This window comes from Melospiza melodia (genome assembly GCF_035770615.1).
Source record: "Melospiza melodia melodia isolate bMelMel2 chromosome 7 unlocalized genomic scaffold, bMelMel2.pri SUPER_7_unloc_1, whole genome shotgun sequence".
NCBI classification, from domain to species: domain Eukaryota; kingdom Metazoa; phylum Chordata; class Aves; order Passeriformes; family Passerellidae; genus Melospiza; species Melospiza melodia.
In genome coordinates this window covers 900,216-925,310 of record NW_026948497.1, presented here as the reverse complement: position 1 = coordinate 925,310, position 25,095 = coordinate 900,216, and the positions used below count along the sequence as shown (strand labels likewise).

Here is a 25,095-nt window from a genome sequence, read left to right as displayed (position 1 = left end):
GAGGGCCAGCAGGTGGCAGAGGGGACAGCTGTGGGGATAGAGGGTGGCAGAAGGGAGGGCAGAGGGACAGGGGGCGAGAGGGGCTACAAGGAGAGGAGCAGGGGTGGTGCAGAGGGGACAAGAGGCTGACAAAGGAACGGAGGTGACAGAGGAGACCCCTCAGGGGCAGGGGGACACCACAGGAGGCCCTAAGTGCCACCAGGTCCCTGACACCTTCCCTGTCTCCTCCCCAGCTGTCCCCAGCCCTGCTGCAGCCACAGGTCACCATGGTGGCCATCCTGGGCGAGCTGCTAGCCACCCTGCCCAGGCAGGATGAGGAGATGCTGCCCGTGTCCCCATTGCACCTGTACTGGGACCTGGAGGAATTCACCAATGAGCTCCGGACCACCCTGTACTGTATTGATGACACCTGGAGGCACCAGAATGTCACCGTGAATGATGATGACCCTGTCAACTCCCTGAGCCAGGCCTTGGCTGCTTACAAGAGCACGCCATGGATCTCCCAGAACCCTGTGACAATGGCAACCAGGAAGTGGCAGGGGTTGGTGGCTGCACTTGTGAACAGCTGGGCCGAGCTGGCCAGGAAAGCAGCCGAGCTCCGCAACACCTGGAGGGAGGTGGTCACCGAGGCGGCCACTGCCCGGGCCAGGGAGCTGCAGGATGAGGCTGCCCGTTATGGGACAGCTCAGGAAAACATGGTGGAGCTGGATCAGGCCCTGGGCAGGGAGGAGGGGGCCAAGGTGGTGGCTGGGCATGAAGCCCAGGTGAGGAGAGAGGCCAGGGTGGCTGCCAGCGAGGCAACAAGGGCCACCATGGAGAGACAGCAGCTGGAGGCGGCCCTGGGGCTGCTGGAGCGCTTGGTGGCCGCGTGTGACGAAGCCACTGCGTTCCCCCGGGAGCTGCAGCGCAGGGTTGGGGACATTGAGGCTGCCCTGAAGGGGACAAATGAGGTGTCCTGTGATGTCCCCAATGCCTTGATTGCCAAGGTGGCCGTGGCCGAGTGGCTGTGGGAGGCCAGTGCCCGCCTGGCCAAGGATCACCTGGGAGGGACACTTCAAGACATGATCGACTTCTATTATGGTTGTGCTCCTGACAGCCCCCGTTGCCGCAGGATGGCGGAGTGGTGCCAAAGGGCCATCGAGGACATCCCAAGGCTCCTTCGACCCCCTGAGCGTCCCCAAGGTGTCTCTAAGGTGTCCCGAGTGAGCATGGAGCCCCAAGAGGTGCGACGGTCGGGGAGAGAGAGACAGAGGGGACACATGGCAGGGAGAGGAGGCACGGGGGGGTGGAGGGGGCAGTGGAGGATAGAGGGGACAGGGGTTGCAAAGGGGACAGGAGGGAGTGGCAAGAAGTGGGGAGGTGACAGAGAAGGGGAGAGGACACGCGGAGGAATGGGACAGTAGAGGATAGGGAGGACACGGGAGGATGGAGACATGCGAGGTGGCATGGGCTATTGGTGTGGTGGTAGAGGGTGGCAGATTGGTGACAGTGCGGGCAGGGGGGTGGCAGAGGGGCAGGGGGCAGGAGAGGCTAAGAGGGGAGGGGCAGGGGGTAGCAGAGGGAACAAGAGGTTGACGGACAGAAGGGAGAAAGGGGATCCCTCGGGGGCAGGGGGCTGCCTCAGGAGGCCTATGTGCCACCTGTCCCTGACACCTCTCCTGTCCCCTCCCCAGCTGTCCCCAGCCCTGCTGCAGCCACAGGTCACCGTGGTGGCCATCCTGGGCGAGCTGCTGGCCACCCTGCCCAGTCTGGACGCAATGATGATGCTGCTCCTGTCTCCAAGCTGCCTGTACTGGGACCTGATTGACTTCACCAGGGAGCTCCAGACCACCTTGTATCGCTTTGATGCCGCCTGGTGGTGCCGCAGTGTCACGTTCAATGACGATGACCCTCCCACCTCCCTGAGCCGGACCCTGGCTGCCTACAAGAGCACCAGATGGACCACCTGTTTCCATGTAAGACGGGCGACCAGCAAGTGGCAGTGGTCGGTGTCTATGCTCATGAACAGCTGGGCCCAGCTGGCCAGGGCAGCCACCGAGCTCCGCAACACCTGCAGGGATTTGGCCACCAAGGCGGCCGACAGAGAGGCCACCGCCACCGCCACCGCCCGGGCCAGGGCCCTGCAGGATGAGGCTGCCCGTTATTGGACAGCTCAAGAAAACATGGTGGGGCTGGGTCAGGCCCTGGGCAGGGAGGAGGGGATGGAGGTGGTGGCCGGGCATGAATCCTGGGTGAGGAGAGAGGCCATGCTGGCTGCCAGCGAGGCAACAAGGGCCACCATGGTGAGACAGCGGGTGGAGGCGGCCCTGGGGCTGCTGGAGCGCTTGGTGGCCGCGTGTGACGAAGCCACCGCGTTCCCCCGGGAGCTGCAGTGCCTGCTCAGGGACACCAAGGCCACTCTGGAGGCGACAAAGAAGCAGTCCATCAATGTCCCCGAGGACTTGGTGGCCAAGGTGGCCGTGGCCGAGCGGCTGTGGGAGGCCAACGCCCGCCTGGGCAAGGATCACCTGGTGGCAACACTTGACAACATCACCAAGTTCTTGTTCCCTGGTGGTCTTGCCAGCCCCAGTGCCTGTGAAGTGGCCGAGTGGTGCCAAAGAGTCATCGAGGACATCCCAAGGCTCCTTCAACCCCTGGAGCGTCCCAAGAGCATCCCCACGGTGTCCCCAGAGACTATGGAGATTGAAGAGGTGCGACCGGGGGAGGGGGGAGAGAAGAAATGGAGAGAGAGAGGACCCTGGGGTGGAGGGGGCAATGGGGAATGGAGGAGTCATGGGGGGGTGGCAGGAGGGGACGGGGTAACAAGGGAGAAAGGAGAGAGTGGCAGGAAGGGGGGAGGTGACAGAGAGGGGGAGGGGAAACGGGGGAGGAGGGGGCAGTGGGGGATGGGGGGACACGGGGTGGGGGGGGAGGATGCAGGAGCTGCCAATGGGTGGCAGAGGGGACAGCAGTGGGGGCAGGGGGTGGCAGAGGGAACAAAATGCTGACAAAGGGATGGAGGGGACAAAGGGGACCCTGGGAGGGCACTGGGGCCACCCCAGGAGGCTGTAAGCGCCATGAGGTCCCTGAAACCTCCTCTGTCCCCTCCCCAGCTCTCCCTTGCCTTGCTGCAGCCACAGGTCACCGTGGTGGCCACCCTGTGTGAGCTGCTGGCCAACCTGCCCAGGCAGGATGAGGAGATGCTGCTGCCCATGTCTCCAGAGGGCCTGTGCTCGGACCTAAAAAATTTCACCAGAGAGCTGCGGGAGAGCTTGTACTATATTGATGACACCTGGTGGCGCCGCGATGTCACCTGGGATTATGATGACCCTCCCACTTCCGATGATGATGATGATGATGATGACTCTTACACCTATGATGGTGATGACCCCCCTACCTCCCTCAGCCAGGCCCTGGCTGCCTATGAGAGCACCCCATGGACGCGCTGCAATCATGTGACAATGGAGGCCAGTAAATGGCAGTTGTCAGTGTCTGTGCTTGTGGACAGCTGGGCCGAGCTGGTCAGGAAGGCCTCCAAGCTCCGCAAAGCCTGCAGGAAGATGGCCACCGAGGCAGCCGACAGGGCAGCCACCGCCACCAGCCGGGCCAGGGAGCTGCAGGCCATGGCTGCCCGTTATTGGACAGCTCAGGAAAACATGGTGGAGCTGGGTCAGGCCCTGGGCAGGGAGGAGGGGGCCAAGGTGGTGGCCGAGCATGAATCCTGGGTGAGGAGAGAGGCCAGGGTGGCTGCCAGCAAGGCAACAAGGGCCACCATGGTGAGACAGCGGCTGGAGGCGGCCCTGGGGCTGCTGGAGCGCTTGGTGGCCACGTGTGACAAAGCCACCACGTTCCTCAGAGAGCTGCAGCGCAGGGTTGGGGACATCAAGGCTGCCCTGAAGGGGATAAGTGAAGCATCCCCCAATGTCCCCAAAGACTTGGTGGCCAAGGTGGCCGTGGCTGAGCGGCTGTGGGAGGCCAACGCGCGCCTGGCCAAGGATCACCTGCTGGGGGCACTTGATGACATCACCGCCTTCGATTGCCATTTTCGTGATCTCAGCTGCTTTGCCGATGAGGTGGCCGAGCGGTGCCAAAGAGCCATCAAGGACATCCCAAGGCTCCTTCGATACCTGGATCATCCCCAAGGTGTCCCCAAGGTGTCCCCAATGACCATGGAGCTCCAAGAGGTGCGATGGGGGAGGGAGAGGGGATCAGAGTGGACACTGGAGGGGTAGAGGCCAATGACGGATGGGGGTCACGGGGGGAGGGGACACGAGTGCTGGCAGGGGGTGGCAGAGTGGACAGTGGGGGGTGGCAGGGGCTGCGACTGTGGTAGTAGGGCATGGCAGAGGGGACTGCAGAGGGCGGGAAGGGCTATGAGGGGAGGGGCAGGGGGTGGCAGAGGGAACAAGAGGCTGACAAAAGGATGGGGGGAGCAAAGGGGACCCCAGGAGGCCGTAAGTGCCACGAGGTCCCTGACACTTCCCCTGTCTCCTCCTCAGCTTTTCCCGGCCCTGATGCAGCCACAGGTCACTGTCGTGGCCATCCTGGGTGAGCTGCTGGCCAACCTGCCCAGGTGGGACCGGGAGGCGCCCATGTCCCTACAGTGTCTGCGCTGGGACCTGGAGGAATACTCCAGGGATCTCCGGGCCACCCTGCACTGCACTGATGACACCTGGTGGCACAACATTGTCACCTCCGATGATGGACCTGTCACCTCCTTTAGCCAGGCCCTGGCCGCCTTCAGGAGCACCCCATGGGCCCCTCAGAACCGTGTGACAATGGCAGCCAGCAAGTGGCAGCAGTCGGTGGCTGTGCTTGTGGACAGCTGGGCCCAGCTGGCCAGGAAAGCCACCCAGCTCCGCAACACCTGGAGGGAGGTGGCCACCGAGGCGGCCGACAGGGTGGCCACTGCCACTGCCCAGGCCAGGGAGCTGCAGGACGAGGCTGCTCGTTATGGGACAGCTCAGGAAAACATGGTGGAGCTGGGTCAGGCCCTGGGCAGGGAGGAGGGGGCCGAGGTGGTGGCCAGGCGTGAAGCCCAGATGAGGAGAAAGGCCAGGGTGGCTGCCAGCGAGGCAAGAAGGGCCACCATGGTGAGACAGCGAGTGGAGGCGGCCCTGGGGCTGCTGGAGCGCTTGGTGGCCGCGTGTGACGAAGCCACTGCGTTCCCCCGGGAGCTGCAGTGCAGAGTTGGGGCCATAGAGGCTGCCCTGAAGGGGACAAATGTGGCGTCCCCCGATGTCCCTGAGGACTTGGTGGTCAAGGTGGCTGTGGCCGAGTGGCTGTGGGAGGCCAGCGCCCGCCTGGTCAAGGGTCACCTGGAGGGGACACTTAACGACATCAATGCGTTCTATTACGGTTATGGTCATAACAGCCTCCATTACCGCGGGGTGGCTGAGCGGTGCCAAAGAGTCATCAAGGACATCCCAAGGCTCCTTCGACCCCTGGAGTGTCCCCAGAGCATCCCAAGGGTGTCCCCAGTGGACATGGAGCCCCAAGAGGTGCGAGGGGGGGGTGGGGGGGATAGAGAGGTGGACAGAGGGGACACTGGGGGGAGCAGAGGGGGCAGTGGAGATTGGGGGGGGGGGTCGCGGGGGTGTCAGGAGGGGACGGGGTCACAAAGGGGACAGGAGAGAGTGGCAGGAAGTGGGGAGGTGACAGGTGGAGGGGACAGTGGGAGGGATGCAGGGTGGTAGGGACAAAAGGGGTGCCAGAGGGGAAAGTGGGGGGTGGCAGAGGCTACAAGTGTGGTGGTAGGGAGTGGCAGACGGGACAGCATAGGGGCAGGGTGGTGGCAGAGGGAACAGAAGGCTGACAGAGGGATGGAGGGGACAAAGGGGACCCTGGGAAGGCACTGGGGCCACTCCAGGAGGCCGTAAGTGCCACGAGGTTCCTGACACCTCCCCTGTCCCCTCCCCAGCTGTCCCCGGCCCTGCTGCAGCCACAGGTCACCGTGGTGGCCATCGTGGGCGAGTTGCTGGCCACCCTGCCCAGTCTGGATGAGGAGATGCTGCTGGTGTCCCCAGGGTGCCTGTACTGGGAACTGGAGGAATTCACCTCGAATCTCTGGGTCACCCTATACGGCACTGATGCCACCTGGTGTTGCCGCAATGTCACCTCCAATGATGATTACCGTCTCACCTCCCTGAGCCAGGCCCTGGCTGCCTACAAGAGCACGCCATGGACTACCTGGGATGATGTGACAATGGTGGCCAGCAAGTGGCAGTGGTCGGTGTCTATGCTCATGAACAGCTGGGCCCAGCTGGCCATGAAGGCCACCAAGCTGTGCAACACCTGGAAGGGGGTGGCCAATGATGCGGCTGACAGGGTGGCCTTCTACAATGCCCGGGCCAGGGCCCTGCAGGACGAGGCTGCCCGTTATGGGACAGCTCAGGAAAATATTGTAGAGCTGGGTCAGGCCCTGGGCAGGGAGGAGGGGGCTGATGTGGTGGCCAGGCATGAAGCTTGGGTGAGGAGGGAGGTCAAGGTGTCTGCCAGCGAGGCAACAAGGGCCACCATGGAGAGACAGCAGGCAGGCGTGGCCCTGGGGCTGCTGGAGCGCTTGGCGGCCGTGTGTGACGAAGCCACTGCGTTCCCCCGGGAGCTGCAGCGCCTGCTCAGGGACATTGAGGCCACCCTGAAGGAGACAAATGAGGCGTCTCTTGATGTCCCCGAGGACTTGGTGGCCAAGGTGGCCGACGCCGAGCGGCTGTGTGAGGCCAACGCCCACCTGGCAAAGGATCACCTGGCAAAGACAGTTCGAGACATCATCAAGTTCTTGTTCCCTGGTGGTCCCGCCAGCCTCAGTGCCCGTGAGGTGGCTGAGCGCTGCCAAAGAGCCATCGAGGACATTCCAAGGCTCCTTCGACCCCTGGAGTATCCCCAAAGTGTCCCCAAGGTGTTCCCAGTGACCATGGAGCTCCAAGAGGTGCGGTAGGGGGGAGGGGTTGGGGGGGAGTGGAGAGGGGGGACAGAGGGGACACTGTGGGGGGAGGGGGCAGTTGGGGATGGGGGGGTCACAGAGGTGGCGGGAGGGGACAGGGGATCCCAAAGGGTATAGGAGGGAGTGGCAGGAAGGTGGGCGGTGACAGGAGAGGGGACACTGGCAGAGAAGGGGCTGTGGGAAATGGCGGGGACATAGGGTGGTGGGGACACGGGGGCTGGCGGGCAGTGGCAGAGGGGACAGTGGGGGATGGAAGGGGCTATGAGTGTCGTGGTAGGGGGTTGCAGAGGGGACAGCAGAGGGGTGGGGGGCGGGAGGGACTACAAGGGGAGGGGTAAGGGGTGGTAGAGGAAGCAAGAGGCTGACAAAGGGATGGAGGGAACAAAGGAGACTACTCAGCAGCCTGGGGCCACCCCAGGAGGCCACAAATTCCACGAGGTCCCTGACACCTCCCCTGTTCTCTGCCCAGCTGTCCCCGGCCCTTCTGCAGCCACAGGTCACTGTCGTGGCCATCCTGGGTGACCTGCTGGCCACCCTGCCCAGTGAGGACGAGATTAATCTGCTGTTCACGTGTCGAAGTGACTTTTACAGGGACCTGAGGGTCCTCACCTGGGAGCTCCGGGACACCCGGCACTGCACTGAAGACTGGAGGCACTGCACTGTCACCTGGGATGATGATGACCCTGTCACCTCTCTTAGCCAGGCCCTGGCTGCCTGGGAGAGCACCCCAGGGATGTCCCAGAAGCGTGTGACAATGGCAGCCAGGAATTGGCAGGGGTTGGTAAATGCGCTTGTGAACAGCTGGGCCAGGCTGGCCAGGATAGCCACCAAGCTCCCCAATGCCTGCAGGGATTTGGCCACCAAGGCGGCCAACAGGGCAGCCACTGCCACCAGCCAGGCCAGGGAGCTGCAGGACGAGGCTGCCCGTTATGGGACAGCTCAGGAAAACATGGTGGAGCTGGGTCAGGCCCTGGGCAGGGAGGAGGGGGCCGAGGTGGTGGCCAGGCATGAAGCCCAGGTGAGGAGAGAGGCCATGGTGGCTGCCAGCGAGGCAAGAAGGGCCACCATGGTGAGACAGCGGCTGGAGGCGTCCCTGGGGCTGCTGGAGCGCTTGGTGGCCGCGTGTGACGAAGCCACCGCGTTCCCCCGGGAGCTGCAGCGCCTGCTGAAGGCCATCAAGGCTGCCCTGAAGGGGACAATTGAGGCGTCCCCCAAAGTCTCTGAGGACTTGGTGGCCAAGGTGGCCGTGGCCGAGCAGCTGTGGGAGGCCAACGCCCGCCTGGCCAAGGATCACCTGGAGGGGACACTTCAAGGCAGCATTATTTTTCATTTCAATGGTGATGGTCCCACCAGCCCCAGTGCCTGTGGGGTGGCCGGGCAGTGCCAAAGAGCCATGGAGTACATCGCAAGGCTCCTTCGACCCCCAGAGCATCCCCAGAGTGTCCCCAAGGTGTCCCCAGTGAGCATGGAGCTCCAAAAGGTGGGACAGGGGGACAGAGGGGACACTGTGGGGGGAGGGGACGGGGACACGGAGCGGTGGGAGCAACGGGCAATGGAGGGGACATGGGGGTGGCAAGAGGGCACAGGGGGTCGCAAAGGGGGTGGGGGTAGTGGCAGGAAAGGGTGAGGGCACAGAGGGATGGAGGACAAAGCATGGGGAGGGGGCAGTTGTGGATGAGGGGGACACGGGGTGGGGGGACATGGGACCTGGCAGGGGGTGGCAGAAGGAACCGCAGAGGGAGGCAGATGCTATGAGTGTGGTGATCGGGGGTGGCAGAGGGTACAAGGGGTTGACAAACAGACAGTGGGGACAGCAGAGCCCTTAAGGGAGCGGACAGGGTGGACCCCAGGAGAGAACCGAGGCCACCGCAGGAGGCCATTAGTGCCACCAGGTCCCTGACACCTCCTTGTCCCCTCCCAAGCTGTCTCCAGCCCTGCTGCAGCCAGAGGTCACTGCCGTGGCCATCCTGGGTGAGCTGCTGGCCAGCCTGCCCAGGCAGGATGAGGAGATGTATCTGCACGTCCCAAAGTGCCTGTACTGGGATTTGAAGAATTTCACCAGCAACCTTCGCTTCACCCTGTACTGCACTGATAACACCTGGTGGCGCCACAGTGTCACCTCTGGTGATGATGACCCTGTCACCTCCCTCAGCCGGGCCCTGGCTGCCTGTGAGAGCACCCGAGGGACTACCTGGGACAATGTGACAAAGGCGGCCAGCGAGTGGCAGTGGTCGGTGTCTGTGCATGTGTACAGATGGGCTGAGCTGGCCAGGACAGCCACTGAGCTTCGCAACACCTGCAGGGAGGTGGTCACTGAGGCGGCTGACAGGGAGGCCTCTGCCACTGCCTGGGCAAGGGACTTGCAGGCCCTGGCTGCCCGTGATGGGACAGCTCAGGAAAACATGGTGGAGCTGGGTCAGGCCCTGGTCAGGGAGGAGGGGGCCGAGATGGAGGACAGGTATGAAACCCAGGTGAGGAGAGATGCCAGGGTGGCTGCCAGAGAGGCAACAAGGGCCACCATGGAGAGGCAGCAGGCAGAGGCGGCCCTGGGGCTGCTGGAGCGCTTGGTGGCCGCGTGTGATGAAGCCACCGCATTCCCCCAGGAGCTGCAGTGCCTGCTCTGGGACACCAAGGCCGCCCTGAAGGGGACAAGTGAAGCATCCCCCAATGTCCCCGAGGACTTGGTGGCCAAGGTGGCCGTGGCCGAGCAGCTGTGGGAGGCCAAGAGGCGCCTGGCCAAGGATCACCTCCTGAGGGCAGTTCCAGGCACCAGCAAGTTCTATTTCACTGGTGGTCCCGCCAGCCCCAGTGCCTGTGAGGTGGCTGAATGGTGCCAAAGAGCCATCGAGGACATCCCAAGGCTCCTTCGACCCCCAGAGCATCCCCAGAGCGTCCTCAATGTGTCCCCAGTGAGCGTGGAGCTCCAAGAGGTGAGGCGGGGGGGAGGGGATGGATAGGGGAACAGAGGGGACACTGGGGAGGAGGTGACAGAGAGGGGGAGGGGTAATGGGGCATGGAGGATGGGGGGGACACGGGGGGATGAGGACAGGAGGGATGGCAGAAGGAGCAGCAGGGGGTGGCAGGGGCTGTGAGTGTGGTGGCAGGGGGTGGTATAGGGGACAACAGTTGGGGCTGGGGGTGGCAGAGGAGACAGGGGATTACAGAGGGGACTGCAGAACTCTCCAGGGGTGGGACAAAGGGGACCCCAGGAGGGCACAGCGGCCACTGAAGGAGGCCAAAAATGCCACCAGCTCCCTGATATTTCCCCTATCCCCTCCTTAGCCGTCCCTTTCCCAGCTGCTGGAGGCTCTGGTCTCCGTGGTGGCCACTCTGGGCGAGGTGACAGCCACCGTGACCGGGCCATACCGGGGCGTGCGGCGCTGTGTGCCCCCAAAGTTGCTGCACGCGGCCCTGAGGATCTTCACCTGGAGCCTCCGTAAGGCCCTGGAACGCCCCGGTGTCAGCTCCCTGGATGACCCTGGTGTCCCCTCCCTGGGCCAGACCCTGGCCACCCTCGGGGCCACCCCGGGGGCCACCTGGGCCGATGTGAGAGCCACGGGCAGCGCCTGGCAGGAGTTGGTGGCTGCATGTGAGGAGAGATGGAAACAGCTGTTCGAGGAGATCACCAAGCTCCGTGATGCCTGCGAGGACGCAGCCCTCGCCTGGGCCAGGGACCAGCAGGACAAGGCCATCCGCAGGGGCACAGCTGGGGACAACCTGGCAGCCACAGCCCAGCAGCTGATGGTGGCCCTGGACAGGGATGAGGAGGCCTCGGCAGGGGCCACGCACAGTGCCCAGGTGATGGCAGCCACCAGTGAGGCCATGGGAGAGGCTGTGGTGGCCCCCAGGCCAGTGAGGGCAGCCATCAGGAGGAGACATTGGGCAGAAATGGCCCTGGAGCCACTGCAGCGCTTGGTGGATGCATGTGACAAAGGCAGTGAGTTTATCAGTTACATGGAGTGCCAGCTCAGGGACATCGAGGCTGCCCTGGAGGGGACAAAGGAGGCATCCCCCGATGTCCCCGAGGACTTGGTGGCCAAAGTGGCCAAGGCTGAGCAGCTGTGGGAGGCCAGCACCCGCCTGTTCAGGCATCACCTTCTGGGGACACTTGGGGACATCCACGACCTCCTCTTGAGTCCCTATGGTGGCTGTGGTGGCCCCAATGGCCCTGGCAGCCGTGCGGTGGCTGACCGGTGCCAAAAAGCCATCGAGGAAATCCCAAGGCTGCTTCAGGATAGTGACATCACCGCTGCAACGTCATCGCGGCAGTGACGTCACTGGGGACATCGCTGTGGTCACCTGTGCCTTCCCTGTGCAGTAATTGAGACAAGTCTGGGGAAGTTTTGGGGAATTTTCATTGAAATTGCCCCAAATCCTGATGGGAATTCCTGGGGTGACATCACTGAGGACACTCAGGGACTGGGGACATGGGTGAAAGTGTCCCCTCAAGAACTTCCAGCTTTCCGCTGTGCCTGCAGCAGAGCCAGGGTATAAATGACAATTTAGTAATTGGCTTCTGCAATTCTGCATTGGCTTCTGGAATTCTGCATTGGCTTCTGCACTTTTGTATTGCCTTTTACACATTTTTATTGATCACCAGAAATTTGATATAGTATTTGATACTGATATTGATTATCGATGATTCCTTGTAGCTGCTGGTTGGTGCAATATTATCTATCAGTTCATGTGTGCACCATACAGCCTATTAATAAATAAACAGATAAATATCCTCTATATAAATCAGCCTGGGCTGATCTGAACTCTGTTTTAGACCAATTACATGGCCCCGTTGAGAGACGAGTGGTCAATAAATTCATCCCAACATTTCTTGAGGGGAGCACAGCCAGGGAGCTGCTTCAAGGCACTGTCACTGAGATATTTCCCCTTGAAAACCCTGGGTGGGATGGAAATACACCCGAGCAGATGGCAAAATTAAAATTATATCAAAGCCTCATGGAAAGTGGGATAAAACTGGGGGTCTCTAAAGCTGTGAATTGGAAAAGGCTTTATCAAGTGAGGCAAAATTATGATGAATCACCCACTGATTTTTTAAACAGGTGACTGCCATCAAATGTACTGATCTATATAGTGAATCAGCTGATGGTAAAGCACATCTGGTTTTGTTTTGTGTAGGTCAGGCTTCAAATGATATAAGAAGAAAAGATAAAGGGAGTTCAAGACACAGATAAACTCCTGGAGGTTGCCTGGAAGGTGTTTTGAGACAGAGGCCCAACTGAAAGAGTTAATCCCAGCCTAGCAAGAAGGCAACTCAGGAAAAGTGACCCAAGAAAGCTTCCCCTCTGGAGAAGGCCCAGAGAGCATCCTGTAAGAAATGGGGACATTGGAAAAAGGACTGTCCAGTGCTGAAAGAAAAATTATCAGTCCCTTTCATAGCAGCGGTCCCCAGTGGGGAATAATGAGCATTGACTCCATGATTGCAGCAGGCTGATCAATCCCTTTGTTGTACCATCCTTTACTACTAAGAAAAACCCATGGCCCTTGCCTGACAGTCCCAACACACACGTGGATCCAATTGGTCAATCAAGCCAAACAACCATCACCAGTGGCCAGTTGTTCTGGTTTGAAAGCAAAAGCAGTGAGAGACTCCAAGTCAGAAATACAAGTTTTTACACAAAGGAAAAAAAACCCAAAATACATGAACCACAAAAGAAAAATATACATAAATGTATAATGCACGTAATAATGTATATAAAAAATATATAGATGTATAGATATATATATAGATATATATAAAATACAGAATGAAACCTTACACACAGATCTCATTAAAATTAGGTCTCTTTGGGGTACACAAGGGGTTTCCCCGTCCTTCTGCATTACCCATCCAGAGTAACCAGGTCCTGGAGCAAAAATGTTGGTACCCTACGTTGGGCGCCAAAATTATGTTCTGGTTTGAAAGCAAAACCAGTGGGAGACTCCAAGTCAGAAATACAATTTATTAGAAAAAGGAAAAAAAAACCCAAAAGACATGCAATAATACAAAATAAAACTTCTGACAGAGTCAGAATATATCCTGACACCCTGCTGGTTAGGGCACTGGTAGCAGTTGAGATGAAATGGTCTTGTTGAAGTCGTGATCCTGTAGAAATGATCTGGTAGCTCTTGTCCTCTGGAAACCAGTGGGTAAGGGTGCCTGTTCTGTCCCAAATCCCAGATTATATCCAGGTGAGGATGCTGAGCTCCTTCCCCCTGGGCAGATCATCTCCCAATGGGCTGATATCTTTTTGAGTCATGATTGGTCCTTGATTGCCCCTCAAACAGAAATGGCTCCTGGAGGGAGTTATCTCTGAGTCATGATTTCAATTAATTAAGCCTCACTAAGACAGTGAGCTTCCTTTGCAACTGTCTCTGAAAAACTTAGTGAGTAGAAGAGCTGGACAATTTTAGTTTTATTTTGGAAAATATTGATGCTGTTTTGACAATTATCTTTTTCCTTTCCTGCCTGCTTCACTTGCTCTCTGCTCTGATTTTCTCTGAAAAGCAATATTGTGTTTACCTAGTAACAATGGCAGGTAAATTGTTCTCAGCTGTCAAACAGGAAACTACAATTTCTATGTGACCTGGAAAGATTTCACAGTAACATCTTCTTTGGTGTCAGATTGGAAGGTTGGGGAAGCTGGGAGCAATCAGTGAGATTTTGAACGGGAGCTGCTGCTCAGTGCATGGAATTGATGGGTTCATGTAGGGGGATAGAATATAAGTAAATAAAGGTAATGGAGAAAGTAATCTTACCCCCTAAAGAGTTGCAGCTGAGCCAATCATTAGAGATTTGGAGAAGGCCTGATTTTAACAGGCCACAGCTATAGCTTAATGAGCCTTAATTGGTCTTATCCTAGGGCAAGCTATTACAGCTCCAGAGCTCAGCCCCCAAGGGGACTGAGTGCCAGAGGCCAGCTCGCTCAGACCAAGGCTGCGGGTCAGCCCCTCACAAGCAGGAGGATATTCAGCTCTTATAGTGATTAGCCAGCTCTTATGATTTCAGCTTTGCTTGCTAGGTAGCTTGCCCTTGGCTTGAGGCTCCAGCAGACGGTAGAGAGAGGAGAAGGAGAAGACGCCGGCTGTTCCACGAGTATGGCTTTATTGGAGGGGTTCGTGAAGGGTCTCAGTTCTTCTTCTTCCAAGTTAGTAGGGGTACAATATGCTACTTTTATAGCCTTGGCCCAGTTCCAGTCTTGGCCAATGGCAAAGGTTAGAGTGACCATAAGTGACCAATAGTAGGGTTAACAAGATATTGCCTTACATGGTTTTAGGGATAGGTTATAGGGTGGATGTCCCTGGAGTCAGGAAGCTTCTTTGCTGCTGTGTCAGCATTTCTATTATTCAGATTCTCCACGGGGCCCTGGCTAAACTTGTGGGTTTCACTACAGTAGCCCATAAGAAGAGTGTTATAAAAGAGTGTATTGGTTGGCTGAGGGAACTGGAATCAGTTGGCTGCTGTGAGGACAAGGAAGAGTGAGTGCCTGGAGGAGCTGCCTACAAGAGACATCAAGGAGGTACAAAACTCTAGCGATATGGAACCTTTGCAATGTAATGACAATAGAACTCTTGCACTATAATGACAACAGATTCATTACAGGAGATCAGGAAAAACCATAAACCAATGCCCCTCCCGGTGCCAGCAAGCTCTTGGGGATGGGAATAGAATACATTCTATATTGGAACGTAGGACAGGGCCATTAATTAATAATTCTCTGCTGCTAATGGGTAATTAATTTTTGATTACATGCTGTTCATGGGCCATTATTCTAAATTCTCTGCTGTTAATGGGCCATACAGTATCACTGCATGGATGATGGGATTACATCATCCCATTGGGAGATGCTCCACCCAAGGGGAGGAGCCAAACATTCCTACCTGGATGGAATCTGACGTTGGAACACCACAGCAGCCTTTGCCACTGCAATTCCCAGAGGAGCAGCTTTCTTCTTACTTTTACTTTATTTTTTTGTCTTTTTTTATTATTGTTATTTTTGACTTTATTATTTTTATTCTTATGTTTACTTTGTTTTTATATAGTTTTAAATTATTTTTAATTTTTTTTTATTTTATCATTCATTTCATTTCTATCTTATTTATATTTTTATTTCTATCATTAGATAATTTATTTTAATTTTTTAAATTTTATTTTTATCTAATTTTTATTTTATTTCTATCCTTTATTATTCATTACTTTGTTTTATTTTTATTTCTATCTTTTTAATTTTCATTATTTCATTTTACTTTTATTATTGTATATTTTATTTTATTTTTATTCTTAATTTTATTTTTTTCTTACTTTTGTTTCTATCCTTTTATTATTTACTACTTATTTTTATATTTTATTTTATTTTTACCTCATTTTTTTCTGGCTTTATTTTTATTCTTATTGCTATTTTTATTCTTATTTTTGTTTCTTTACTTCTTTTAATTTTAATATTTTATTTTATTTATTTCCCTTCCCAAATTAAGAACAGTTATTCCTGCTCCCATATCTTTGCCTGAGAGGCTTTTAATTTCAAATTTATAACAATTCAGAGGGAGGGGGTTCACATTTTCCATTTAGGGGGTCTCCTGCCTTCCTCAGCACACACCTGTCTGTTCAAACCAAGATACACCAAAATACCCCAAAATTCCACCAAAACACCATAACACACCACAAAATTACACCAAATCACCCCAAAAATTGCACCAAAATACGCTGAAATCCCATCAGGGACCCTGAAATTGCACCAAATTACCACAAAATTACACCAAAATACCCCAAAAGCTCATCAGGAACCCCAAAATTACACTGAAATACCCCAAAATCTAGTCAGTGATCCCAAAAATCCCCCAAATCCGTTCATGGACCCCAAAATTCCCGCAAAATTGCCCCAAATCCAGTCAGGGACCCACAAAATCCACTCAGGGGGCCCCCAACATCCCCTCGGGATGCCCCAAACCCAGTCGGGAACGCCCAAGATACCTCTGAACCCCCTCAGGACCACCAAAATCCCTCAGGACGCCCCAAAATTCCCACCAAAAACTTCCTCAGAACGCTGCCAAGTCCCCTCACCACCCCCAAAGCCCCTCAGTACCCCCAGGTCTCCCTCAGTGTCCCCCCCAAAACTACTCAGGACCCTCAAAAATCTCAGAATCCATGCAGATTCCCTCATGACGCCCCCAAATCCCCTCAGGACCCGCCAATCCCCTCACAACCCCCCCAAAATTCCCCCCTAACCCCCTCAAGATCCCCCCAGATCCCCCCAAACCCCATCAGGACCCTCAATTCTCCCTCTAACCCCCCAAAATCCCCTCACAACCCTTCCAATCCCCTGATGACTCCACATGTCCCCTCAGGACCCCGTGTTCACCCCTCACAACCGCCCAAGGTCCCCTCAGAACCCCCAGTTCTCACTCAGGACCCCCCAAGTCCCCTCAGGATTCCCCAAAACCTCTCATGACCCCTCACATCCCCTCAGTCCCCTCACAAACCCCCTCCAAGCCCCCACAGTACTCCCCAGATCCCCTTAGGACCACCCGTTCTCCTTGAGGACCCCAATCCTCCCTCACGACACCCCCAAACCCCCTCAGGACCGCCCAAATCACATCAGATCCTCTCAAATCCCCTCAGGACGCCCAATTCTCCCTCAGGACCCCCCAACCGCTCCCCCTCCCCCGCAATTCCCTCAAAATCCTCCCAGCCCCCTCCTCATCGCTCCCGCCCCCCGCTCCCGGTGCTGACCGCGGGGGGGTCGCGGGGGTGTTGCCCATCTCGCGCTGCCGGGGGGGGTCTCAGGGCTCCCTCGGCGCCCCCAAATTCCCGAACCGCCCCCCCGGCGGCCAAAGCCCCGCCCGCCGCCGCTGGTCCCCACCGGGACCACAATGCCCACAATGCACCGCGATTCTGCCGGAAGCGGCCGCCGACACCGCTCCGGGGGAAACTTCCGCCAGTACTTCTGCCGGGCGCGGTTTTTGAGTGATCAGCGCTGCACGACAGGGCCCCTGTGCCGCCATCTTTGTTGAGGGCAATTCTGTGTGCCCCCCAGAGCGCTCCGCGTTGCCTCATAAATCCCGCCAGGAACGGCGGAATCTGTCTGGAAATGGCGGGATGGAGCCTAAATCAACTGGGGATGGATCCTAAATCCCCTGGGATTGAGCCAAAGCGCCCAAATCCTGGCGCTTCCATGGATAAGGGCGGTACTGGAAAGGGCGGGCGCCCAGCCCCTTTCCGGCTCTTCCTGAGGCGGCTCCGCTATTTGCTTAGCGCCGTTCCCGGGGCCGGTTCTGGGCCGGGATTGGCACTGGTCTCGGGGCTCCTTCGCCACCGCAGCGTCCCCAAGGTGTCCCCAAGGTGTCACCAGTGACCATGGAGCCCAAAGAGGTGCGATTGGAGGGGAGGGGGAGGGGGAAATGGGGGGAGGCGGCGGGGGAGGGGACCCGGGGACTGGCGCGGGGTGGCAGAGGGGACAGCAGAGGGGACAGGAGAGTGGCAGAGGGGACAACAGAGGGGACCGGGGGTGGCAGGGGCTATGAGAGGGTGGCAGAGGGGACAGCAGGGGGGTGGCAGATTGTCGCAACTCAGGACATCCCTCTGGGTGTCCAGAACGGCCAAGAGCCCGGCCAGGGGGCTCAGAAACCCTGGCACAGAGCCCAGAACACCTGTGGGGTTGATTATGACCCGTGGAGAAAATTACCAGCCTTGTACGAAGACCAGCAAGCCACAGCAGTTTAAGTAGCATAATAGTGAAATTATCACGGGGTAAAAAAAATAGATTTTTGGGGTTTCTAGAATGGGGGTTTTGGAGGCAAGGTGGAAGGATTTGAGCGTGTCCAGCCTTTCTCCTTCTTCTCTGCCTCCATCTTCTGCTCTGATGTGGGCACTTTTAGATTGGTTTAGAGTAGGAGCTCACTGTCTAACATAGATGATAGGTATTGGAAAGAAATTGTAAATATTGTACACGTAGTTTTTAGTATAAAGACATAACCCTGCCCCGGGGCCAGGCAGTGTGCCTGGAACTGTCCTGCTGGATGGGCTTCAGCAGGGGAGGAGAAAAATTTTTATAAATAAGATGCAATAAATAACCTAGATATCTTTAAGTGCCCGGGCTGGGAAAAGATATTTTTCATGTATCTGGGCGTCACAGTGACCTGGACCCTCGAGAGCAGAGGGGACAGCAGAGGAGGCAGGGAGGTGGCAGAGGGAACAAGGGAGGGACAGACAGGCAGCAGAGCCCGCCAGGGAGAGGGACAAAGGAGAAGCCTCAGGGGCAGGGGGCACCTCAGTACAACACAGGTGCCACCAGGTCCCTGACACCTTTGCTGTCCCCTCCCCAGCTGTCCCCGGCCCTGCTGCAGCCACAGGTCACTGTGATGGCCACCCTGGGCGAGCTGGTGGCCCTCCTGCCCAGATGGGAGGGGATTCTGCTGCTGAACGACTTCGGAAACTGCGTGTACAGGGACCTGAAGGATTTCATTGAGAACCTCCAGGTCACCCTGCACCGCACTGAGGGCACCTGGTGGTACCGCCATGTCAACTCTGATGATGATGACTCTCTCATCCCCCTGAGCCAGGCCCTGGCTGCCTGGGAGAGCACCCCAGGGACCACCCAGTTCTGTGTGATAGGGGCAGCCAACAAGTGGCAGGAGTCGGTGTCACTGCTTGTGAAAAGCTGGGCCAAGCTGGCCGGGACAGCCACCAAGCTGCGCAATGCCTGCAGGGATTTGGCCACCAAAGTGGCTGACAGGGTGGCCAGCACTGACACCCGGCCCAGGGAGATGCAGGCCATGGCTGCCCGTTATGGGACAGCTCAGGAAAACATGGGGAAGCTGGGTCAGGCCTTGGGCAGGAAGGAGGAGGCTGAGATGGTGGCCGGGCATGAAGCGCAGGGGAGGGGACATGCCATGGAGGCTGCCAGCAAGGCCACCACGGAGAGACAGCGGGTGGAGGCGTCCCTGGGGCTGCTGCAGCGCTTGGTGGCCGCGTGTGACGAAGCCACCGTGCTCCCCCGCGACCTGCGGCGCCTGATGAAGGTCATCAAGGCTGCCCTGGAGAGGACAGATGAGGCGTCCCACAATGTCCGCAAGGACTTGGTGGCCAAGGTGGCTGAGGCCGAGCGGCTGTGTGAGGCCAACGCCCGCCTGGTCAAGGGTCACCTGGAGGGGACACTTGAGGCCATCAAGTTCTTGTTCGATGGTGATCCCATCAGCTCCAGTGCCTGTGGGGTCGCCGAGCGCTGCCAAAGAGCCATCGAGGACATCCCAAGGCTCCTTCGACCCCCGGAGTGTCCCCAGAGAATCCCCAAGGTGTCCCCAATGAGCATGGAGCCCCAAAAGGTGAGAGACGGCGGGGAGAGGGGACATTGGGGGATGGAAGGGGCATGGGGGCTGGAGGGCGGGGGGCGCAGCAGGGACAAGAGGGTGACAAAGGGACAAAGGGCACCCCACAGGGGTATGAGGCCACTGCAGGAAGCCGTAAGTGCCACCAGGTCCCTGACACCTCCCCTGTCACCTCTCCAGGTGTCACCTCCACAGCTGCAGGTGGTGGTGGCCGTGGTGGCCACCCTGGGCGAGGTGGTGGCCACTGTGACGGGGCCACACTGGGGCAAGTTCCCAGACTCCCTGTATGAGAGCCTGAAGAGATTCACCCGGAGCCTCCGTGCAATCCTGAACCAAGGTGATGTCACCTCCCTGGGCCACTGTGGTGTCCCCTCCCTGAGAAGGGCCCTGGCCACCCTCTGGGCCACCTCCAGGATCACCTGGGCCAATGTGAGAGCTGCAGCCAGCACCTGGCGGGAGTTGGTGGCCAAGCTCGTGGACAGCTGGGACTGGCTGGCCAGGGAGGCCACCAAGCTCCGTGACAACCACAGGAAGGTAATCACGGACCAGCAGCTGATGGTGTCCCTGGACGAGGAGGAGGTGACCTGGCAAATGGCCACACACAGTGCCCGGGTGGCAGCAGCCGCCAATAAAACCAGGGCAGAGGCTGGAGTGGCCACCAGGAGGGGACATTGGTCAGAGTTGGCCCTGGAGCCGCTGCAGCGCTTGGTGGCTGTGTGTGATGGAGCCATCTTGTTCAACTGGAACATGGAGTGGCAGCTCAGGGACATCGAGGTCCTCCTGAAGGGGATAAATGAGGCATCCCCTGATGTCCTTCAGGCCTTGATGGCCAAAGTGGCCAAGTTTGAGCAGCTGTGGGAGGCCAGCACGCACCTGGTCAAGGAGCACCTTCTGGGGACACTTGAGGTCATTGACAACATCCTCTTGAGTCCCTATGTTGTCCTGGATGGCCCTGGCAGACGCGCAGTGGCCGAGCGGTGCCAAAAAGCCTGGGAAGACATCCCAAGGCTGCTGCAGGAAAGTTTCACATAGGGGCAATGACATCATTGGAGACATCGCTGCTGTCACCTGTGCCCTCCCCGTGTAGAATTTGAGACAGATTTGGGGAATTTTACAGGGAATTTTCAGTGATACTGTCCCAAATTCTGTTGGGAATTCCTGGAGTGATGTCACAGGGAGAGGGGACATGGCTGAATGAGTCCCCTCAAGAGCTTCCAGCTTTCCACTGTGCAGCAGAGCCAGGTCATAAATTGCAAATTTATGATTGGCTTCTGCAATTCTGTATTGGCTTCTGCAGTTTTGTATTGCCTTTTTGCACTTTTTTATTGCCTTTTGCACTTTTGTATTGTCTTTTACACATTGTTATTGATCTGCGTCAATTTGATATGGTATTTGATACTGATATTGATTATCGGTGATTCCTTGTAGCTGCTGGTTGGTGCAATGTAATCTATCAGATCCTTTGTGCACTGTACAGCTTATAAATTAATTAATTAATTAATTAATTAATTAATATTCTCTTTCAGACTGGGCTGATCTGAGCTCTGTGTCAGACACATCACTTGACCCCATCGAGAGATAAGTGGTCAATAAATCCACCTACATGTTCCCTGAGGGGAGCACAGTGAGGGAGCTGCTTCAAGGCGCTGTCACTGAGATATTTCCCCTTGAAAATCCTGGGTGGGAGGCAAATACACCCAAGCAGATGGCAAAATTAAAATGATATCAAAGCCTTGTGGTATGGGGGTGAAAACATGTGGTCTCTAAAGCTGTGAATTGGTCAAAGCTTTACCAAGTGAGGCAAAATTATGATGAATCACCCACTGATTTTTTAAACAGGTGGAGAGAAAATGCCATCAAGTATACTGATGAATCAGCTGATGGTAAAGCACACCTGGTTTTGTTTTGTGTCGGTCAGGCTTCAAATGACATAAGAAAAGATAAAGGGAGTTCAAGACATGGATAAACTGCTGGAGGTTGCCTGGAAGGTGTTTTCAGACAGAGGCCCAACTGAAAGAGTTAATCCCAACCTGGCAAGAACGCAACTCCGGAAAAGTGACCCAAGAAAGCTTCCCCTATGGAGAAGGCTCACAGTGCATCCTGTAAGAAATGGGGGCATTGGAAAAAGGACTGTCCGGTGCTGAAAGAAAAATCATCAGTCCCTGTTGTAGCAGCGGTCCCCAGTGGGGAATAATGAGCATTGACTCCATGATTGCAGCAGGCTGATCAATCACTTTGTTATACCATCCTTTACTACTAAGAAAAACCCATGGCCCTTGCCTGACAGTCACAACACACATGTGGATGCAATCGGTCAATCAAGCCAAACAACCATCACCAGTGGCCAGTTGTTCTGGTTTGAAAGCAAAAGCAGTGAGAGACTCCAAGTCAGAAATACAAGTTTTTACACAAAGGGAAAAAACCCCAAAATACATGAACCACAAAAGAAAAATATACATAAATGTATAATGCACATAATAATGTATATAAAAAATATATAGATGTATAGATATATATATATAGATATATATATATAAAATACAGAATGAAACCTTACACACAGATCTCATTAAAATTAGGTCTCTTTGTGGTACACAAGGGGTTTCCCCATCCTTCTGCATTACCCACCCAGAGTAACCAGGTCCTTCAGCAGAAACGTTGGTGTACTACGTTGGGCGCCAAAATTATGTTCTGGTTTGAAAGCAAAACCAGTGAGACACTCCAAGTCAGAAATACAATTTATTAGAAAAAGGAAAAAAAACCCCAAAAGACATGCAATAATACAAAATAAAACTACTGACAGAGTCAGAATATATCCTGACACCCTGCTGGTTAGGGCACTGGTAGCAGTTGAGATGAAATGGTCTTGTTGAAGTGGTGATCCTGTAGAAACGATCTGGTAGCTCTTGTCCTCTGGAAACCAGTGGGTAAGGGCTGCCTGTTCTGTCCCAAATCCCAGATTATATCCAGGTGGGGATGCTGAGCTCCTCCCCCCTGGGCAGAGCATCTCCCAATGGGCTGATATCATTCTGAATCATGATTGGTCCTTGATGACCCATTAAACAGAAATGGCTTCCTGAGGGAGTTATCTCTGAGTCATGGGGCAAGGGATTGAGGGGCCCATTCACAGGAGATAAGGAAAAAACAATGCCTCTGCTCGTCTGAACAGCTCTTGAGGATGGGAATGGAATAAATCTTTATGTTTTAACCTAGGACATAATCCACCCCTTATCCTATTGCCATCTATACCCAAACCAATGTTCTGTTACAGTTATATATATCTATAATGCAAAATGAAACTTTATACACAGTTCTTACTTAAATATAAGTCTCCTGGTGGTACACAAGGGGTTTCCCCATCCTTCTGCATTACCCAATGAGTGGAACCAGGTTCTTGAGAAAAAAACCTTGCTGCCCCACTTTGGGTGTCAAAATTATGTTCTGGTTAGAAAGCAAAACCAGTGAGAGACTCCAGGCCAGAAATAAAATTTATTAGGAAAAGGAAAAAAACCCAAAAATACATGCAATAGTACAAAATGAAACCACTGATAGAGTCAGAATGCAACCTGACACCCTGCTAGTTAGGGTGGTGGTAGCAGTCCAGATGAAACGGTCTTGTTGAAGTGGTGATCCCGTAGAAAAGATCTGGCAGCTCTTGTCCTCTGGAAACCAGTGGGTAAGGGCTGCCTTCTGTCCCAAAGCCCAGATGATATCCAGGTGGGGATGCTGAGCTCCTCCCCACTGGGCAGAGCATCTCCCGTGGGCTGATTGCAGCGGTGCAGCGGTGGTGTTAGTGTTACTCGCCCAGGCTAGCCGGCCAGCAACCGCTATCAGCACGGAGGGGCACTTGTCCCGATAGCTTGGCTTCGGGAGAGCGCCTCAAGCAGACACCCAGCACTATGGCTGTAGGTGCTGCCAGGTGCGGACGAGACCTGGAATCACTGTGATGAACAGGAATAAAGAGCGCTCTCCGTTTTGGGGCAAAGTCTGGCTTTAATGGTATCCAGGGGAGCCAACAAAACGAAGAGGATTTGACAGTTGATACATGTGGTTATAACGGGAGTGGGTGGTAGGGGTGGAACCGGCACAGAGACCAGTGGGAATCCAGGCGGGAAAGGGGTACAAGGGATTGACATACACAGGAGACCAATGGGTACAGCCAGAAAGGGGGGGCTCTAGTCCCTGAGTCAATCACTTATAACCCTGGAGAGAAGGGAGTTAGCAGGGTGTGACTGGCAGGGCCCTGGGGAAGAGTAGGGGAAAGGAATACATTGAGTTGTCAGGGTAACTGGGGAGGAGTAGAACTGGATACATTTGGCGCCACGGGGACCAGAAAGATTGACATTTAACTGGGAGAGGTGTTGTCTTCAAGGCGTGGCGATCTGGTTCTTAGTCCGGCAAGGTGGCCCTAACCCCAGGGTCACTCGGTCCATATGTTCCTGACACCAATGTGGTGAACAGCAAATGGCGTTTATTGAGGGGTCATAGGGGTCCTTTATAGCTTGGGCAGTCAGTGTCATTTCCTTCTGCTCATGTCCGGCTGGGTGCGGCCAGGTACGGAGCAAAGGTCTGACTGAAGGGGGCGATATCCTGACTGACCGTACAGCCCGATTTCTTCCGCACGCATGTCCGTAACTCTCCACAGAGAGGAGGGAGAACCTGGGCAGAACTGTTACAACATGGTGGGAAACAGAGCATTCCAACTTCAGACAAAGGGAGAACAAATCAAGCAAAGGGAGAGTAAAACAAGCACACCACAACAGGCTGATATTGTTCTGAGACATGATTGGTCCTTGATTGCCCATCAAACAGAAATGGCTCCTGGAGGGAGTTATCTCTGAGTCATGGGGCAAGGCACTGATGGACTCATTAATAGGAGATAAGGAAAAAACAAAGTCCTATCGCCCTGACTTTTAAGTTTGTCTAAGCCTTCCGATGTTTACATTCTTGTAAGGAACTTTCTCACACAATTTATGTAAATATACCTTATTGTTTTACATTCTTTTATGGAGGAGGAGAAGAAATTTGATGGACTGTTGGTTTGTTCAGTGTCATTGGAGAGGTGGCACTTTCACCCTCCAATCCACTGTCACTTTTGGAAATCTGTAAATGTTGGTGTCAGAAATTAAAAGTGCTCTATTTTACCTTGGGACAGTGGTGTGTCCACATCGTGTTATTTCCTGTTCTGTAGCGACATCTGGTGGCCGCCGTGTGTCGAACAGCCACGGGTGAGGTCATATCGTTTTACTCCCCTCCCTGTTTTGGCGTGGTGACTGTGAGCTGTTTGGCACTTTGCCTGCAGCTCTTGACATAACGGCAAATCTTGTGGGTTTCATGGAGGATTCTCTGGTTTTGGACCTCTGGAAGGGTCTCAGGAAGCGGAAATGGGTTTCCGTTTCCTGGAGTGATTTTGAAAGATTATTTCTGTGGGCCAGAGAGTAAGGGTTTTTTTCTAACCCTGCAGAGGCATTCTCTAGGGAGGTGTGGGCTCTCACGGGAGGCCAAGTGCTTTTTGATGATGGCACGATAGACGTGGCATCACTGCTGGTGCAGTGGAAAAAGTTTGATGCGACTTGGCAGAGTTCTGGGTTTTGTAGCTCTCGGAGTTCCCAGGGGATCCATTCTGTCCCGGATGTGGATGAGGGGGTGTAAGAACCTAAATGAGGGATGCGGGACCCCAGGCAGCTCTTCATAATGCAGTTTATTGCATCCAAGAGTTACAGCAGGCCAGGGTCAAGGGTGACAGATCCTGTGCCTACATCTGTCAGCTCCAGCTGCAGGCAGGTCTGGAGACCCACACCCCTCACTCAGGCTTTTACTAATGGGGGCGCCCCACTTTGGGCACCACCGTAAGA

General features: G+C 55.5%; 2 protein-coding genes across 6 annotated transcripts in view; both read left to right on the top strand.

The window, feature by feature from the left end:
* The window catches only part of LOC134432715 (uncharacterized), a 321,669-nt gene extending 308,835 nt beyond the window's left edge, over window positions 1-12,834 (top strand). For 3 of the 5 annotated variants that reach the window (XM_063181607.1, XM_063181610.1, XM_063181605.1), the window contains 8 exons: window positions 234-1,223; window positions 1,674-2,690; window positions 3,093-4,163; window positions 4,479-5,480; window positions 5,900-6,907; window positions 7,392-8,402; window positions 8,845-9,852; window positions 10,205-12,833. In XM_063181607.1, the coding sequence (XP_063037677.1) occupies window positions 234-1,223; window positions 1,674-2,690; window positions 3,093-4,163; window positions 4,479-5,480; window positions 5,900-6,907; window positions 7,392-8,402; window positions 8,845-9,852; window positions 10,205-11,194 (8,097 nt within the window). In that variant the 3' untranslated portion in view covers window positions 11,195-12,833. Of the gene's footprint in view, window positions 1-233; window positions 1,224-1,673; window positions 2,691-3,092; window positions 4,164-4,478; window positions 5,481-5,899; window positions 6,908-7,391; window positions 8,403-8,844; window positions 9,853-10,204 lie in introns of all 5 variants that reach the window. The other 2 variants (XM_063181608.1, XM_063181609.1) reach the window with 2 other exon arrangements.
* Window positions 12,835-16,921: 4,087 nt separating this feature from the next.
* LOC134432898 (uncharacterized) lies at window positions 16,922-24,389 on the top strand. The gene is made up of 3 exons (XM_063181771.1): window positions 16,922-17,285; window positions 18,239-19,237; window positions 19,421-24,389. The coding sequence occupies exons 1-3, from the start codon at window positions 17,271-17,273 to the stop codon at window positions 20,270-20,272; spliced, it is 1,866 nt and encodes a 621-aa protein (XP_063037841.1). The 5' UTR covers window positions 16,922-17,270; the 3' UTR covers window positions 20,273-24,389.
* Window positions 24,390-25,095: the final 706 nt, after the last annotated feature.

What these genes read in the sequence shown, in the direction of transcription:
- LOC134432898 (XM_063181771.1), top strand. An exon ending in TGAGCATGGAGCCCCAAAAG is followed by an intron (nt 19,238 to 19,420) that starts GTGAGAGACGGC and finishes TCACCTCTCCAG; the next exon opens with GTGTCACCTCCACAGCTGCA.